At 67.1% G+C, this 17,671-nt stretch overlaps 1 protein-coding gene across 3 annotated transcripts in view; it reads left to right on the top strand.

The window, feature by feature from the left end:
• Positions 1-17,671, top strand: part of EHMT1 (euchromatic histone lysine methyltransferase 1) — a 96,561-nt gene that overhangs the window by 63,519 nt on the left and 15,371 nt on the right. For all 3 annotated transcript variants that reach the window (XM_054584100.1, XM_054584101.1, XM_054584099.1), the window contains exons 9-16: positions 1,445-1,573; positions 2,241-2,386; positions 6,948-7,091; positions 7,822-8,048; positions 9,346-9,501; positions 11,109-11,191; positions 12,067-12,173; positions 16,867-16,989. In XM_054584100.1, the coding sequence (XP_054440075.1) occupies positions 1,445-1,573; positions 2,241-2,386; positions 6,948-7,091; positions 7,822-8,048; positions 9,346-9,501; positions 11,109-11,191; positions 12,067-12,173; positions 16,867-16,989 (1,115 nt within the window). The remainder of the gene's footprint in view (positions 1-1,444; positions 1,574-2,240; positions 2,387-6,947; positions 7,092-7,821; positions 8,049-9,345; positions 9,502-11,108; positions 11,192-12,066; positions 12,174-16,866; positions 16,990-17,671) is intronic.

Genomic DNA, 17,671 nt, shown 5'->3' with positions numbered 1-17,671 from the left:
GTCCGTGTTCCGTAAACGCACGCACCTCGTTTGTTCCGTTGGGGTCTGATTTATGACTGTCCCCAAATCCATGCTGTCTGTGGTCTCAGACACCTGCTGGGCGGTCCGGTACGCAGACCTTGCCCCGTGTTTCCCCCTTGGAGTGTTGTGGTCCCAGCCCTTACACGCGGGTCTCTGACCCACGGGGGGGGCGCGTTGGTGGGGGGAGGCGGGTCCCGCTCGGCCCTGGCCGCAGACGGGCGCCCCGCGGCCCCCGCGCCATCCGCGGGGTGGACGTCTCGTGTCGGCCTTCGGCCCTGCGGACGGCCTGTGGGCCGTGGGTGGGCTTCTGTCCGCCCCCCCCCCCCGCCCCTCCAGCCGTTGTCCGTCCGTCTGTCCCTCCGTCGTCCCCCCACCGCCCGTCCTCGCAGCCCAGAGCTGCAGGGCTTGAGCTCCTCTGCGGTCGTTTTGGTGGCCTTCCCCATCCCCGATTCAGAAGGCGGCCTGCTGGACAGACCTGGGGGCCTTCGCGCCGCCTCTGGGAGTGCAGGAGGCCCGCGAGCACGGGGTGGGGGCAGCGCCAGGCTGGAGCTGGTGTCGGTGGACGTGGGGCCCCACCGCCGCAGCCTCCTGGGCGCCTCCCGCCCCTCGCGCCTGGTGCCCCCTCTCCGCCGCTGGGTGTGGACAGAGGGCGGCGTGCCCGGCGTGGCCTTTGCTGGGGGCCAGCAGGTGCAGGCGTGGGCCTGAGGCTCAGCGCTGTTCAGGGCAGAAGCGTCACCTGGGCCTTCCTGGTTACAGTGTGTAAGTGCGTGTCCACACGGGTTGGAACCGTGTTCCTTCATGTCCCGTGTCTGCAGTGACACAGCGGCTCCTCGCGTCCCCTGGGGGTGGTGCGGCCCCGCCTGGTGGCCTGTCGCCGTCGCCGCCGTGACGGGAGCTGCTGCCGGGCCCCCCTGCGTCCGTGGCTCTGCAGCGAGGTGCCCGGACCGTGGCGGGTTCCAGGCCAGCCCGCCCGCCTCACCCACTCACATGCCTTCTCCTGGGCACGTGCAGGCCGGGTCGCCCTCTGGTGGGCACCCCCTGGAGACCCAGTGCCCGGCGTATGCAGCAGGGGGACTTCAAACCCGCGAGCCGCAGTTCCCTAGTGCACGGAGAGTAACGCGTGCACACGCACAGCGCACACGTGCCACGTGTCCGTCGCTCCCCTGGCTTGTGGATCAGCGTCTGGCTGGCTGGCGCTGTGTCACAGAAAGACGTTTCCACAGGCCAGAGCCTTGGTGCGTCTCGACCACGACCCCTCCCGCCCGCCAACCTCGTGTGCCGTGTGGGGATTGGCGGGATGAGCACAGGCAGCGACGCGGCGGCGGCGTGGTGGCCCGGACACGGAGGCGTGTGGCTGGCCGTGGCACGCGGGTCGCTCAGCCTGGGGGCCGTGTGGCGTTGACGGGGGCGCCTCCGAACGCAGGTTCCGACGCGTACACGTCATCTTCCGGGGGCGCAGAGCCAGTGGCGCCCGGGGACAGCGCGGGCTACATGGAAGTTTCTCTGGACTCCCTGGACCTCCACGTCAAGGGGACGCTGTCCTCGCAAGAAGGTGAGTGACGGGCTGTGCCTGTTCTGGGCGCCGGCCGGATGCCCCCTGGCACGGCGGGGGCCGGGCGGGCAGGCAGGCGCAGGCCGGTGGTTGCGTCTCCGCAGCGCCCCGTGAGGACGCGCTCCGTGCCGTTGGTGAGGGGCCGGGACTGGGGCTGGGGCTCCGTGTGGGACGCGCCGACGCCCCTCGCGTTCCCCCGGCCTGCGGCCTGTGTGGGGGGCGGGGGGCCCGCGGGCCTGGGAAGGGGGGTGAGGTGCTGCCTCCCCGTTGAAGCGTCTGTCCCCGTCCTGGTTTCCCACATCGCCTCCCCCTGCTGGTGACCGCGCACGACCGCCCTGGGGCGGGAGGCGCAGGCAGGGCGGAGACTGCTGCCCGACTCTCCCCGTGGGACTGGGCATCTGCTCTCGTGGCTGAAGCCCTGAAGGCAGGCGAGGGGCCCGAGAGCGAGAGCCGGGGTGGGAGCAGCGGGCGCGGTGCCTCCTGGCCGTGGGCTCGGCCGCAGGCCCTGAGAAGGGGCGGCTGGGTCGTTCCTGGGGGCCGGGCACCAGCACGGCCTCCGAGCCGTTGTTTCCTGGCCCTCGGAGGCGGGGGCTTCGTGCCGCCGCCTGGAGTGAGCTGGCACGCCTTCCGCCGGCACTGACGCTCCCGCGTGTCCCTGTGACTGCAGGGCTGGCCAGCGGTCCCGACGCGGGGGAGACAGACGGCCTTCAGGAGGTGCCCCTCTGCAGCTGCCGGATGGAAACCCCAAAAAGCCGCGAGATCACCACTTTGGCCAACAACCAGTGCATGGCCACGGAGAGTGTGGACCACGAGGTGGGTGCTCCCTGCGCTGGGCGGGGCGGGCGGGGCGGGCGGGGCGGGCGGGCCCGGAGCCCGTGCTGAGTGTGGCCCCGGCAGAGGGCAGGCCCTGCCAGGCGAGGGGTCTGAGACGGGCCGGGGTCAGCGTGCGCGGGGCTCCAAGAGGGCGGGGGTGCGGGGGCCTTGGGCCCACGTCCGTGGGGGCGTCTGTCTCTGAGGCTTCCGCCGCGCTGCCGACTCAGACGTGGCCGGGCACGGAGGGTCCTGGCCCGTGTCCCTCCCTCGCAGCCTGTCCGCAGACACTGCTCACCTCCTCACAGGGGCCTTCCCAGGGACACAGCACGCTGGCCCCTGCACCTGTCCCCCCGCCTGCGCTGTCACCAGCGCTGGGACTTGTCCCTCCCTCTGTCCTCGCCCTGGTTGAGGCCCTATGCACCACTGAACGTTCTGGCTCGTGTCTCTCTAAACAGGGGACGTTTCTCACGGAGCCAAGAGAGCAGGGACGTCCCGTCGCGTCGCCTCGGTCCCAGCCAGGCGTGTCTGGGCAGCTCTGCCTGCCTTGGTTTTCCCTCCAGGCCCTCGGCATTGGTTGTGGTGCGTCCTGGGTGTTTGCTCCTTTTAACCCAAACCCTCCCCGTCCTTTCCTCGGCCACGCCGCCGGCCTGGCAAAGGACCTGGGGGGACGGGGCACTTCTCCGGGCACCGGGGGCCGATGACGTTCTCGCCTGTTAGTCGTGCCCCTCAGTCCCCGTGGCCTGAGCGCCTGGTCTGGAGACCTGAGGGCATCCGGGCACGCGCACCGGGGTCGCTTTACTTTGATTTGGTTTTGCCGGCGATGGTTTGGAGCCGCGAGCTCCCCGGCAGCCCGCCAGGCGTGGCGCTGGGGCCCCTTGGGGTCCAGGTGGAGGCGTCCCGTCGCGCCCTGCCCGCTGCCCTTCACTCGGCCGCGTTGCGTCTCCGTCTGCCGCCCGGTCCCATCCTCGTACTGGACGTCGCAAAGGCAGTTCAGCCGGGGTCCCTGCCCCAGGAGACCGTCCGCCGTCCGCTGGGCTGCAGGCCCTGCGAGGCGCGTCCCACGGAGGGGCTGCACGTGTGGCCACGTGCCGGTCTCGCGCTGTTTCCGAGGAGTCCTGGTTCCCTTCCCACCCCCACTCCCTTCAGCATCTTGGGACTCATGGTCTTTTCTGTGTTCGTGTTGTGTACTTTCTTGTTACGACACGAAATCAAAAACCATACACTGCCAACGTTTGGCAGTGAGCCGAGGATGAGCCCTCGCGACCACGCTGGACGCGGAGCTGGGCCCCGGGGAGCCGGCACCCCGCCTCCGGCTGTGGTCCCCGGTTCCCCGAGTAGTGTCGCCGTCTGTGCGTGTGCCCCCAGACACTGCGGCCTGCTGGTGTTCCTGTTTTTAGAGAGAGAAGGAGGGGGGGGGGCGGGGGGCGGGGGAGAGAGAGCGGGGGGGCGGGGGGGAGAAAGAAACACCGATCTGTCGTTCCACTGACACGGGTGCATTTGTTCCCTGGTGGATTCTCTCGTACGTACCTTCGTGGGGGACCGAACCCACAAACTTGGCCTCTCGGTTCGATGCTCCTGCCAGCTGGGCTCCTTGGCCGGAGCTGCTGCCCGCTGGTCTTCATTCACCCCTGCCCCCTTCTTTTCCTTTCCGTTTACCCGCAGACGGCGCGGGCCTTCTGCCGCTTTGGAGCCTGGGGTCCTGCGTCCCGGCGCCGTTCGGCGTGCTGGTCCGCCCCTCCCACTCGGCGCCACCGGGACCGGGACTTGGCGCTGCACGCTCTGCGGGGCCTCGGGGGCTGGCTGCGTCGTCTGGCTGTCTCTCTCTCTCGTGTCCCTAGTAGTCATCGCGGGTGTCGAAGCTGGGCGGCCACAGTGGGGGTGGCTCCGTCGGGGCCTCCTCTCCCAGCGTCCCAGCGCGCAGGACGCGGCTCGAGCGCCTCGCTCCGCAGCCCTTCCTGGGGCGCCTCACTGTGGGCTCGCGCGTGAGAATCTGTTTCCTGGGTTTTGGTTCTTTGGGTTTCGTTCCTGCTGCTGCTCCGACTGTCCCCCCTGTGGGCCACAGGCCCTCCTCACACGGGACCTTTCCAGGGTTCGGAGGGTTCACAACAGGAGGTTCTGTGCCTGTCCCTCCTTCTCTCACTGGGCACTCTGTGCGCGGGAGACCCGTGTGCCTCGGGGACGCAGGCACAGCCACGGTGTTGCCGGACCCTTCGGCGCCCAGGGCCCCGCAGTGGGCCTCCCCCCGCGGGCGACAGCCGCGGTGCCCTGGGCCTGGCTTCGGGGAGACGCCCGCGGCGCACCCTGGGTGCGGAGGCGTTTGGGAGGCTGCAGCTTCCCCTTCAACCACGTGGGAAGGGAGTTTTTGCGAGCAATGCAAAACCAGGCCACTCCTTAAATTTTTTTTTTGGAAAATATATTTTCATTTAAATACTTTTACATATTACATAGAAATACATAATTTTCTATGCTGGCATGTGATGGGTGTAGTGCTATTTTAGAATAAATTAATGATTGAAATGTTTTGATTTCCAACACGGCAGACATCAGTAGGCAACCCCCATTTGGAGAAAAGCTCTTTGGGACCCTCGGTGACATGAAGAGTGTAAGAGAACCCTGACACCAAGGGTCCTCGGAGCTGCGGGGCCCCGTCCTTTCCTCACCCTCTCATCCCCGCCGCGCCCAGGGAGCGCTCGGCCCGGCAGCTTCCCCTGGAGTCCCGTGCAGGCTGCCGGGGAGACACCGCCCCGTCCTGCTCCTGCTCCTGCCCTCTCGTGGCCCTGGGGTCCGCCGCCCGCCGTCCCCGCGGAGCCTCGTGGCTGCAGTGACTGGGCTCTGCCGCCCGCTTGCCCTGGCAGTTCTGTGCAGGCCCTGGGGCCGCGGCTCTTCCCTGGAGCTGCCCGCCCTCCGGTGGCAGCCCCTCTGGAAACACACGCCCCCGTCTTTCTGTTGTCCTTTTCGTCAGCGTCACTGAGGCATAGCTCACAAGGGGCCGGGTCCCTGTTTTGGGCGCAGTTCTCAGTTCCTACGAGCGTGCGGGGGGCGTGGCCGGCGCCACGTCGGGGACCTGCTGCTTGCGCCTCGCGTGCTCCCCGGCTCCCGCCCGGTGCGCTGCCCCGGGGTCCTCCTCGCAGCCCTGTCGTCTCAGTGGCTGAGCCCCGTCGCCCCTGCAGCGCCCCCTCGTGGAACTCCTGGCCTCACCGCCGCCTGCTCTGCCCGGCTCTCCTTGGAGTTGGGGTGCGTGGCACGTCCTTGCACCGACCCTGGAGCCCACCCGCGGTCCCCGTGGACGCTGCGCAGCACGGGGGGCTTTCCTCTCACGCGATGGGAAATCCCTGTTTCTCAGTGGGTGTTTAGATCGTCCCCATTTGACGTGATCGTGGACAGACGGGAGTTACACTCTGGCAGTTGAGTAGAGTTGAGGCTTATGCCATCTGTTACTACTTTATCTTCATTTTGAGCCTTTCGTGTTGAAAACTTTTATTATTGTAACTTATTTCAGCATTGGCTTTATTATTTACATCTTCCACTGATGTTGTAGGGTTTCCCTGGGGGTACAAGACGCCGTTGTGATTTACCGCAGTTTACTTTCAGCGGCTGCTGTGTCACCTAACACGACGTTAGAATGACGCAGTCCTCGGTCCTCGCTCTCCTGCCGTCCTAAGTTTCGGTTTTAGTGTTACGTGTGCTGAACACCCCCACAGTGGGTCGCTGCTGTTTGGTTTTAAACACCCAGTTACCTTTCAGATTGATTCAATGTAAAAACTTTTGCACGAACGTAAAAGCCTTCACGAGGGCACTTCTGTAGGAAACGCCACCTCTCCTGCCTGATCCTGGGAGCCTGCGCGGGTCCTTGGCGCGTCTTCCTTCATAGCCTCTGGTCCCGCCTCAGGCCATCGCGAGGCCCGCTCCCGCGGCCGTGGAGGTGTCTAGCGTGTGCCCCCGCGTGCTCCTGGTCTCGGCGCTCCCCGTCCTCTTCCGTCTCCCCGTCCTCTGCAGCCCCTTCTGGGGAGGGCGGTCCCTCGGGAAAGGAGACGGGGCTCCGGGCATCCGGCCGGCGGCTTTGTCCCTCGCGCGTGCTCGCTTGCTCGCTCTGTGCCCGGGGTGCGCCGACCCGTCGCTGGGCAGAGAGCAAGCGGCCGCGGCCTGAGGAGGGCTGGTGTGGGGGTGCTGGCTGCGCCTGGTGTGACCAGGACTCACCCTGGCCCGTCGCCCAGGGCGTGGCGTTCGCCCTGGGTTCTCGGCCGCGTGTGGGCTGTGGGGAGTCGCGTGCACTTGCTGCCCCGCTGCTGGCGCGCACTGGCCGTCCTGTCCTGCTCGGCCTCCCTGCCCGGGACTCGTCTGTGGGTTCGTTCCTTTGCTCCCAGCCTCGGCCCCGACTTGTTCCGGGTGCTCTGTGTGATTTTGCCAAGGTGGCAGTGTGCGTGGGGGCGCGTCACGCTGACCGCCCTCGTCTGGGGGGCGTGCATCCTCGACCCCACGCGGCGCGTGAGGCCCACCCGGGATGCGCCCCTGCCGGGCGGCCCCCGGCGCTGCCGCTGACCCTGGTCTCGTCCGGTTGCAGCTGGGCCGGTGCACGAACGGCGTGGTCAAGCACGAGCTGATGCGCCCGTCCAGCAAGGCGCCGCTCCTGGTGCTATGCGAGGACCACCGGGGCCGGATGGTGAAGCACCAGTGCTGCCCCGGCTGCGGCTACTTCTGCACGGCGGTAAGCGCCCGCCCCGCCGCCCGCGCCTGCTCGCGGGGCAGCGTGCGGACCCCTCCCCGCCTGCGTCTGGGGCCCTGGAGGTCTTTGCGTGCACATGCACAGAGCGCGCCCCTTTCCTCCCGCCCGCGAGCCGTGGCCCCAGGACGACGGGGACCTGGCAGCCGGGTGCTTGGGGCGCCCTTGGCTCCCGCCTCCTCACCGCGAGCTTCGCGCGTGCAGCCCCGTCTCGGAGGGCGGGCGTTGCCTTCCACGTCACCCACCCCTCCTGCTTCTGCCCGACCTTTGCCAGCTGCTTCCTTCCACTGATCCCTGCGCCCGCTGTGCCTGGTGCGCCGCCCCCTGCGGGGCTGCTGTGGGCGCCACTCCCTCTTCTTCTTCCGGTGTGACAGCGCAGAGCTGTGTCTGTGTGTCTTTGGAGCTCTGGCTGCCCCTTTGTTCCAAGGCCACCCGCTTTGTGCCAAGGAGAGGCCTTGCCTGAGGTCAGCGGGTCACCTGAAGTGCCATGGGGGTCCCTGTCGATAGCGTCTGCTCCTTGCGCCCTGTCCTGCCGTTCGTTTTCTGGTCTCTTCTCCGTGGGTCCCTCCCGGGACCGGCCCGATGGGCAGCCTCTCCCCAGGTTCGGGCAGCGGGAGCCCGGCCTCGGCCTCGGGGTGCGGAGCCTGAGTGGATGCTGTGGGGAAGGGCTCCTCCCCCGAGGCCGGCGGACGAGTGCTCGTCTTCCCACTTCCAGGGCAGCTTCATGGAGTGTCAGCCCGAGAGCGGCGTCTCCCACCGCTTCCACAAAGCCTGCGCCTCTCGGGTCAGCGGTGCCAGCTACTGCCCCCACTGCGGGGAGGAGGCCTCCAAGGCCCGGGAGGTGACGATCGCCACGGCAGACACGACCTCCACCGTGACGCCGGCCCCCGGGCAGGAGAAGAGCGCTGCGGGGGAGGGCCGGGCCGACACCACCACGGGCAGGTACGCGCTCCCGCGTCCCCGGGGGCCCCGCTGCCGCGCTCCGGCCGGCGGGCGCTGAGCTGCGCCGGGCCCGGGTCTCCCTCCGGTTGGGGTCTGCGGGTCCCTTCGCCTGATTTTGAACCGGCGTCACGCTGTCCCGTCGGTGTGACGGTCCGGTGTCCGGTGTGTTCTCCCAGGGACAGCTGTGCACACCCGACACGTGTGCGTGTGTGTGCGTGCCCGTGTGTGTGCGTGCACGCCCCCACACGTGTGCATGCTAGTTCGCGTCTGTGCGCATGTGCCCCGGAACATCGATGCCAGCAGCCCGGTCTGTTACAACTTCACGTTTCAAAGGCTGTAGCTGACCCCCGGAAAAACAGGCAGCCCCCACCACAAGGGTCTGTCGGGGAGCGTTTGGGTTTTTCCCTGGAATAATCCAGTAGAAACAGCAGAAGCGCACGTGGAGCCCGAAGGGGCAGTGAGGGGAGATAGGACCGGCGCGTCGGGGGCCGGTCGCGGCGGCCCTGCCCCCAGGGTCCGGTTGGAAAATGAAAGGCAAAAGAGCCTTTTTTTATAAAAAGCTTTTATGAAAAAAAATTATTTACTTTTTGGCGGGGAAGGGAGGGCGAAAAAGAGGGAGAGAAACATCTGTGTGTGGTCGCCTCTTGCACGCCCCCTGCTGGGGACCCGGCCTGCAGCCCAGGCCTGCGCCCTGGGAAAGGTGCCCGGACCTTCCGGCCCGCAGGCCGGCGCTCAGTCCACCGCTCAGTCCACCGAGCCACCCGCTCAGGAGGGAAAAGAGCCTCTCGGTGCGTTGGCAAAGCCCATAAACTACCCAGGGGGCGGGCAGCACTTTTATAAACGTCCTGCCGATACACAGAAAACTGTGAGACTTCACTGAAGGTCATTTAAAGAGACTTGAATGGCAGGCATAGCAAAACGGGGTGTTAGCAGGTGTTGGTTCTTCTCCGCTAACCTGTAAACTCAGTGCACTTTGAGTCAAGGTTCCCGTGGGACCCCTATCTCCTGGGGGGGTAGGGGACTGGAAGGGTCCAGTCTGAAGCTCATTCACAAAAGCAGATGTGGACACCTGGCCCAGAAGTCCTGGGAACGCTGTCCCTGTTGTTAATGGGACTTTTCTCTGGGGTTGATCCCGAGCCTGGACTCAGCCCGGGGGGTGGTCCTCGCTCTCAGAGGAGCAGCGTGCTCGGGAGGGTCCCGGGAAACGTCTCTTGTGATCCCACTGGTCTCCACAAGGAGGGAGGTTTCTCAGGTCTCCCCACAACTCCGCATTTCACACGCCCCCTCCTCCCCAAAGCGTTGCCGGCCCTCCGCTCTCCGAGGACGACAAGCCGCAGGGCATGGCTGCCCCGGCGCCCGAGAACTTCGACCCCGCAGGGCCGGCCGGGCTGGCCAAGTCAGGGCCCGGGAAGGAGACCTTGGAAAGCGCGCTCATCGCCCTGGACTCAGAAAAGTAAGGAGCGTTTGTGCGTCGGACAGGCTCGGGCCCCGGCTCGGCCGCACCCCCACGGCTGCCACTCCCCTTCCCGGGGGCCATACCCCCGTGTTCCCTGCGCCCTGTGGAGCCAGCACTGGGCTGTCTGCTGCCGAGTCCCCAGGGCCCCCACAGCCTCACTGCCGGCCGAGGTCCCGCTTCCCAGGCGCCTGCACCCTCTCGGGTCACAGGCCGTCCTGGGGGGTCTCTGTGGCTTTGCTCAGCTTTTTCACTGATTTGTTCATCAAGACAGTACATGTATTTTTATGGTACTTCAGTGCGTTTTTACGAGTTATTGCCGTTACACTAAGAGCAAAAGGCAGCACCTTCGAAGTCGGAGCAGGGACCGTCTTGGCGAGGGTCGTGCAGACGCCCCCGCGCGCTGCTGCCCTGCTGCGCAGGCCGCGGCCACGGAGCCAGGGCTGCTCGCCAGCCCCTCGTCGGGTGACAGAGGTCGGAGCAGCTGGTCCCTCGGGCTCCGCAGCCTCCGTCTCGCCCTCCGGGAGGCCCGCTGTGGTGTCCCTGGCCTGTGAGCAGGCAGGGTCCTCTTCTGGGGACACCGTGCCCCTGTGCAGGGAAGCTGACCCCCCCCACCCCTGGCTCGTCAGGCCTCAGGCCAGCGTGTGTCCCCTCCTCCAGGGAAGCGGGTCCGTCTGCTGGGAGGGGCCAGCGTCCCTCACTCCTGCCTCGTGGACAGTTCCCGTGTCAGGACACGTTCCTGAGTCCCCTAGGGCTTCACTTCCTCTGATGGTCTCCAGTCCCCTCTCGAACTGTGTTCCCAGGGTGACTGTCCGCCCCCCATCGCCCCGCTGCAGGGCCGGGCATCGCTGGCTGTGACCGCCTGCCTCACACGCTGCCTGGGCTGCCCCGGCCACGCGCTCCCTGGCTGAGCAGAGTCCTCCGCAGCTGCAGGCCCGCCAGGCACTCTGGCCCAGGCCCAGGGAGGGCGCCCGGCGTGCGTTGCGTGTGCTCCTGGCGGTGTGCAGGCGGGCTCGCGGAACGGAAACCTTGCGTCCTCCCGAGTGAGGCCTCTGGAGCCCGAGGGAGGCTGCGTGGCCAGGGCTGAGCTGCGGGCCAGGTGGCGGGACCTTGGGTCAGAGGCCAGCTCCCCGCCCCTCAGCCTGGTGAGGGCGTGGCCGAGTGCAGGTCTCCCCCGGGCCCGGGAGCTGATGTGCCGCTCGGGCGGTGCTGCTGCCCTCAGCCCAGCGCGCCCTCCCCTGTGACCCTTGGTCGGGGCCTGGCTGCGGCTCTCGTTGCCTCGGGGAGTCCCCACGCGCGGGAGGGACAGGGCCGGGCGCGGGGCCCCGTGTGGAACCCGCCGCGCCTCAGATCGGGGGCCCTGGCCGCAGCTGCAGAGAGCCGTTCACTCTGTGCCTGGGCTGGGCCGGGCTGGGCTGGGCTTCACGGTTCGCTGGGGCCTGAGGGGCCACGGTGCTGTTGTGCATGAGGAAGACCGTCAGTCAGTCGCCCGAGATGCGTCAGGCCTGGTGGGTTTGGGGCCCTTGACCCGGGGGAGCCGGCAGGCAGATGTCACACGTGGCCGTGGGCGGGCGCGGCGGTGACAGTGTTCTCTGTCTTCTCCACAGGCCCAAGAAGCTGCGCTTCCACCCGAAGCAGCTGTACTTCTCCGCCCGGCAAGGGGAGCTGCAGAAGGTGCTCCTCATGCTGGGTGAGTGCCCGCCGCCCTGGGGGCGGGGCCGGCGGTGTCCCTGCTGCTGCCGGTGCTGGTCCGCTCCTCACGCGGTGCCCCCGGGGACTGGGCCGGTCTCTAACGTCTCGCACTGACGAGCGGGGAGGGTCTGGCCACTGGGGAGAACGGTGCCGGGAGGGCAGCTGTGAGCACAGGGGCCGCAGCGCCCGGAGCCGGAGCCGGAGCCGCCCTGGTGGGCTCTTCTTTTCGCGGCAGAGACGCCTGTGGGAGGGGCTTCCCGACGCCCCAGCCTTTGCGCCCGCTGCACGTGGACAGCGGTCTGATTCTGGGCTTGATTTCTTTCAGCTAAAAAGGGAGGTTGAAAATCCCCTCGTTTCATGGTGAATCAAGAAGGAAGCTTACCAATTTGCATTAGAAAAACTTGTATTTAACGTTGACCGAAGGGGCACTTCTAGGCATTTTCATCACACCTGTGTGCTCTTGCCGCTGCTCCGTGGCTGGTCTCCTGGCTCAGGGCCCCCTTTCCGCCGCCGGGAGCCCTGCTCACCAAGCGTGTCTCTGTCAGGGCGCGCCTGGGGGTGCTGTCCCCGGAGCCCCGTCCCTGAGCTCGGGGATCGGGGGGCTGCCACCAGGACCCGGTGACAACACAGAGTCGCAGAGAAGCTACTGGGGGGAGTTTGTACCGACAGGTGGCTTCTGACCATGTCGCCACCTGCTGCTGCTACGGGAGCTCACGCGTGCAGGGCTCCCTTGGGGCCTGCTCGGTCCACCCAGACGCAAGAGCTGTTGCTGCCCAGCTCCTGGGGCCCGTGGGCTGTCTGGCCGCCTCCTGGCTGCCTCGGCCGGGATGCAGGGCCGGCTCAGGAGTAACCGGGACCTCTGTCTGTCCGCAGTCGACGGCATCGACCCCAACTTCAAGATGGAGCACCAGAGCAAGCGGTCCCCGCTGCACGCAGCGGCAGAGGCAGGCCACGTGGACATCTGCCACATGCTGATCCAGGTGGGCCTGCGGCGCCCCGGAGCCCTGGCCGCCGCCACGGCCCCGCTCTGCGGTTTGCCTTCCGCTGGGTTTCTCCAGCTGTTTCCTGACGTCTAGGTGCAGAGGGTTTGGCGGGCGCTGAGCACACCCTCCTCCGCCGCCCCACCCGCCCCCCGTCCGAGGGTGTGGCCCGGGGTGTCCGCTCAGCCAGGCGAACGTGCCGTGGGGCGAGGACCCTGGTGGCATTTGTCCTCACTGTGCGTTTCTGCAGGCCGTGCCGCCTCTGCGCCGTCCCTGGCTCCCAGCCCCTGGAGCAGCAGGCACCACGCGGGCACGCCCTCCCACCCGCCGAGCCCTGCAGGGCGGGGTGCTGCTCCCTGGAGCCCGGTGTGGAGCCCTTCCCCTCCCTGGCACCCTGCTCTCCACCTTGCGCTGGGGGACGTTTCCTTGGACCCACACGTCCAAGGCTTCCTTGTCCAGCGCTGGTAGCTCAGGGGGTTCCCAGCCTGGCCTCTCCGCTGGGCCCCTGTCTGTCCCTAGCCCCGTCCCCTGGAGCTGCTGGGCTTGCGCCGGCCCCTCGGCCGCCGCCGGCCCCGCCCCGCCCGCCCCGCCCGCGTCCCTGGCCTGGCTCCTGTCGCCCCGCGGGGCCCCGTCATGCTGCCCAGCGGGTGCCGGGCTTTCTAGTCCCCGAGTGTCCTTTCCGCAGCTGCCCTTCGTCCTTGTAGTTCCAATCACATGACCAGCACCTCCTTGGGAGTTTTATGCAGCTTTGGTTGCGTTGGGTTTATTTAAAGGTTGTCCTCACGTGCCTGTTGGTGGTGGTTTCTGTCTCAAGGAAAGTCCCAAACGCTGCTGGCCGGTTCTCGGTGGGGCGCCTTGTCGCTGCGGCGTGAGCTGCGGGAGCGGCCGGTGCCTGGGGCCCCAAACACCGCTGTTCCCGGTGGGGCCCCCGCAGGAGCCCCTGGAAGCCTGCAGAGCGGGGCTCGCCTGCACGCCTCTCCCTCCAGCCTGCCGGTCACACGGCTGTGGCCCTGCCGCCCTGTGCCCGGGGGTCCTCGCCGCCCCTTCCCTGTCCCCGTGGCGGCAGGGCCTCCGCTGCCAGTGCCGGGGCGGGCGCACCTGCGCGGGGGTGGGGCCCCTCATCCGGCAGCGGATGCGCCTGCGGGTGTGGGCGTCTGGCCCCCGCGACGCGCTTGTCACAGCCTCTCGGCCTCTGCTGCCGACGTAGCTGTTCAGGCAGCGCGTGGCTGGGTTTGGGGGCCCCTTAGTCCAGCTGTCATTTCTGACATTTAAGTTTATTTCCAACACTTTCAATTGTAGTTTTGATTCCCAACTTTTTAAAGCCAGTTATTTTTTTCTAATTTCCCTTTTCTTGTTTTCGGTTGATTGCAGTTTCAATTGTGTCGTGCCCTGTCTTTTCTTTCGCTTGGAAGTTCCCTCTTCTCCTCGTCCCGGGGGCCACACCCGCAGGAACCGTCAGCCACAACCAGCGGGCCCCGGAGGGGGTGCCGGGAGCTGAGGGCGCGCGGGCTCTGACCCACAGCCCCGAGGCCTGCAGGCGCGCCCGTTCCTCCGGGAGGCCCTGCAGGGGGCGCTCACGGGGGTTGCCCGGGCTCTTGGTGGTACCTGGCCGGCGGAGGGGCGTCTTCGGCGTGGACCTGAGACAGCGTTGGCCGGGCGACCGTGGGGGGCTGGTGCCCGGCGGGGGGGGCTGTGCTCTCGGGGCCGCGTGCCTGCGGGTCCTGGCGCTGCGGGGCGGTCGCAGGCGTGGGGTGAGGCCAGAGGGAGGCTCTTGGGGGACCCGGTGCCTGCACTTAGGGTCCTGCTGGCTTTCTCTCACGTGTGTGAGGACGCCCCCGCCTGCTGCTTCTGCCTGCCCTTGAGAGGGTCGTCGGTTTCTCGCGCCTCTGAAAAGACCTGCTTTCTCTTTGGCTTTTTAATGCCAGAGAGTGTGTGCGGGGCGGGGGGGGGGGGGGCGAGGCAGCGCACACAGGGAAGCTCCTAGAACGTCCGCGTCCTGGTTGCGACGTGATCAGGACAGAGCTCCTCTGACCGCCACTTCCGGGCAGAGCTGCTTGTGCCCCAGAAACACCGAGTCGGCCCCGAGGTGGCAGCGCGCCGGGCTCTGCCGCGGCAGTCCCAGCTCTGAGCTCTGGCGGTGTAACTGGGGGCGGCCTCCCCGCCCCCGCGGTTCAGCCTTGCCTGCCTTCCCGCTCGATGGCGAGGGAGTCGCTGCGGGTTGTCTGCGTCTTCCTGGGAAGACAGACTCTGGGCGCCGGCGGCAGGAGCTGGGCGCTGGCGGCAGCAGCCTGACACCGCCCCCTCCCCCGTCCTGGCCCGGCCCCCACCTCCCCTGGCCGTGGCTGAGACCCGGCCACAGCGAGGTGGGCGCAGGGACACGGCTCCGTCCTGTTTCACAATCTCTTCTGAGCCTTAATCCCTGGAAAATTGAACGCGTCCACGTCGAAGGCCTCCCCCACCACGTGTGCGCTGGCGCCCCCTCTTGAGTGCGCCCTGCCGCTCAGCCTGGGGCGTGGCCGGCCCCCCTCCGACCTCACTCGGCCTGGGGCTCCTGCGGTGGCCGGGCTCACCCCCCCCCCCCCCCCCGCCCCGAGCTTGGGACCCTGTGACCGTGTGTGTTTCTCTTCCCCCAGAGCCTAAGCATGTTTTCGGAGCTTCCCAAGGGTTGAGTTCTAGAATCCAGGGGTGCTGCTTTTGGAGGTTCGGCCTTGGCGGGGTGTCCTCCCTGGGCCGGCTCGGGCCTTGTGCACTCGCTCCGCCCCCGGGCAGCTTTGAGCACGTCCGCGCGGGTCCCGCGTGGGGCTCCTCGCGCTCGCGGCCCCCATCCCACGGGCCGGGCGCGCATCCTGTCCCCGCCCCGCGGCTGCTCTGCCGGGCGGCGTGCGCTCCGTCCTGTCTCGGGGCTGCCGGCGGCTCAGGTGGGGGACGCCCTGGCCTGAGCCTCTCGCCGGGACCCCTGGTGACCGCCCCCGCTCACTGGGCGCGGTCTCTGTGTCTCGCCGCCCCCCCCCCCCGCTCCCCGGCTCCGGGAGTTGGCCTGCCCCGTGCGCCAGGGCTCGCTGCTGCCTGGGGCTTCTGCCCTGCCTCACCTCCGGCGGCTGCGAGCCCTGGCTGCCTCGGGGATGCTTCCCAGCAGCCACAGCGCCCGGGGGAGGGCCAGCGGCCAGCACCCGCTCCGTCGGTCCCAGCCCTGCTGGATGCGGGGGCCGGGACTCGAGGGCATGCTCCCGGTGCTCAGCCTCTGGGGGTGGAGGGGCTGTCGGGGGCCCCGCCCGCGCTGACTCCCTGCCCTGTGTCCGCAGGCTCTCGGAGCCATTGCGGCTTGTGTCTCGGCCGCCGCCCTTGTGTTTTCTGGTGACGGTCGCCCCCTCCGGGCGGACTTCTGACATCAGTCCCAGCCTGGTCCCTGCGAGGGGTCCTGGCTCGCTCCAATTTTGGGTGAGCATCCGGAGAACCGGTGTTGGGCCCGCCCACGCCACTCCCCAAACCTGGGTCCTAGGTCTCGGGAAAGGCCTGGCCGTCCGACCACTGACCCCCGGTCTGTCCCCAGCTTCAGCTCCGCTCTGGGTGGTGAGCGGTGTCCTGCCCACCCAGCCTTGGGCCCTAGCCCCAGCGAGCCTGGTGCTTCCACGGTGACTTTTGGGGGTCACGGGAGAGTGCCTCCAAGTGCCAGCGCCCTGTTTGCAGACACGCCTGGCCCTGCCCCTGCGGAGGGCGCACTCCTGCCTCCGTGTGGGCCCCTCGCGCTGCCCTCTGCCTTGGGTGGGCTTTAGGGTTTATCTGTGAAATTCGGCTGCTCTGGAGCTCTGGCTCGACTTGGCTCTCAGACGGGCCGCCCTCCTGGGTGTTGAGCTTCTGTGTGTTGGCAGGCAGCCCTGTAGCCCTGCCTCCATGTCCCCCCACATGGCTCCAGCCCCTGACCTCTGACCCCAGCTCTGGAACCACTGAGGTGGGGACTGTGGCTCTGAACGTCTTGGAGTCTCCTTCAGAGTTCCTGGGCCGTCTCGGTTTGCTTTGTTATTTAATTGTTAAAAGTAAAAACAATGCTCGTTTCAGCCTTTTTCATGGTGTTTATTTTAAAAAGTAAATACTAGCCTTTGTCCATCCATTTAAGAACTCTGGCAGTTTCTCCCTCTGTGGGGAGAAGATGTCAGCTGCCAAGCTGCCAATTTGCTTGTAGCCCTGACCCAGGGCAGGGCGGGGCTGCCCGGCTCCACACGCCGCCCCCGCCGGCCTTCCACACTGGCCCTGCTGGGAGGCGGCGGCGACTCCGGAGCGCAGCTTGCTGGCCGCTCATCTGGGCTGCAGGGGCCCCGAGCCAGGGTGTCCCGGGGTCTGTGCAGGTTGTGTCCGCCCCGCCCCCCGCTTGGTGACCGTCTGCGCCCCTTCTTGGCTGGTTTCAGGAGGCTGTCGCCTTCCTTCTCATCTCTGAAGGTGCTGCTATTCATAAACTTGTTGTGAACGTTTTCTATCAAATTAATTTAGAAATGAAAGTGCCTTCTTGACCCCAAAGCTTTGCTGGTACCAGGATGATTATGGGAAAGCCAGACAGCGCTGGTCAACAGAGGCTGCTAACCCAGCGGGCGAGGCCTTTCCAAAGGTCTCAAGTGTCTGAGCCTGTGAGTCCCACAGCCTCCCCAGGCTCGGGCTGCGGTGGCAGCTGCCCACACGCCCACCGACCCTGTCTCCCCAGGCGGGCGCGAACATCGACACCTGCTCCGAGGACCAGCGGACCCCGCTGATGGAGGCCGCGGAGAACAACCACTTGGACGCGGTGAAATACCTCATCAAGGCCGGGGCCCTCGTGGACCCTAAGGTACGTGTGCCACTCGCGTCCCCGCTCTGTCCACGCTTCCTCAGGCCCAGGGGCAGGGCCAGCGCCCAGCGCCCTGCGGGGGCGTCCTCAGGAGGCGGTAGCCGCCGGCCACCCGCCAGGGTCCGGGAGCAGCGGGTTCGGCGAGCTCGGCGGCCGGGCGCATGCAGACAGCGCGGTGCACTCTGCCAGGCAGGGGCGGGGCCCCTCCACCTGCCGCGCCTCCTGCCCTGTCTTCACCTGCTGTCGTTCCGGTGAGAGAGAAGGACGTGGCATCCAGCTTGGAAAGGAAGAAGCAAAATGATTTCTCTTCACAGATTACGTGATCTTATGTGTAGAAAACCCTAATGAGTCCACAAAAAAATGTTTAGAACTGAGGAATACATTCAGGAAACTGGGAGACCTGACGTTAGTACAGAAATGTCAGCGGTGTTTCTTTACGCTTGTTGATGGACCATCCAGAAAAGAAGGTAAGGAAACAGTTCAGTTTACAATAACATCCAAAAGAATGAGACGCTTAGGAATAAACTTAATAAGCAACGAGGTGAAAGGCTCACACTGCAAACTACAAAACGCCGCGGAAGGAACCGCAAGGCCCGAGTGGGAACAGGCCGTGTGTCCGGGCTGCAGGGCGTCGCCGAGGCGTCGGGCCGCCCCCCTTTGGCATGTTGACGACTGTCCTCGT

The sequence above is a fragment of the Pteronotus mesoamericanus genome, unplaced genomic scaffold (genome assembly GCF_021234165.1).
Source record: "Pteronotus mesoamericanus isolate MK-2021 breed Mesoamerican mustached bat unplaced genomic scaffold, CSHL_Meso_final contig_78, whole genome shotgun sequence".
Lineage (NCBI taxonomy): Eukaryota > Metazoa > Chordata > Mammalia > Chiroptera > Mormoopidae > Pteronotus > Pteronotus mesoamericanus.
The sequence above is the reverse complement of the archived record's forward strand: the minus strand, read 5'-3'. Positions and strand labels throughout refer to the sequence as shown.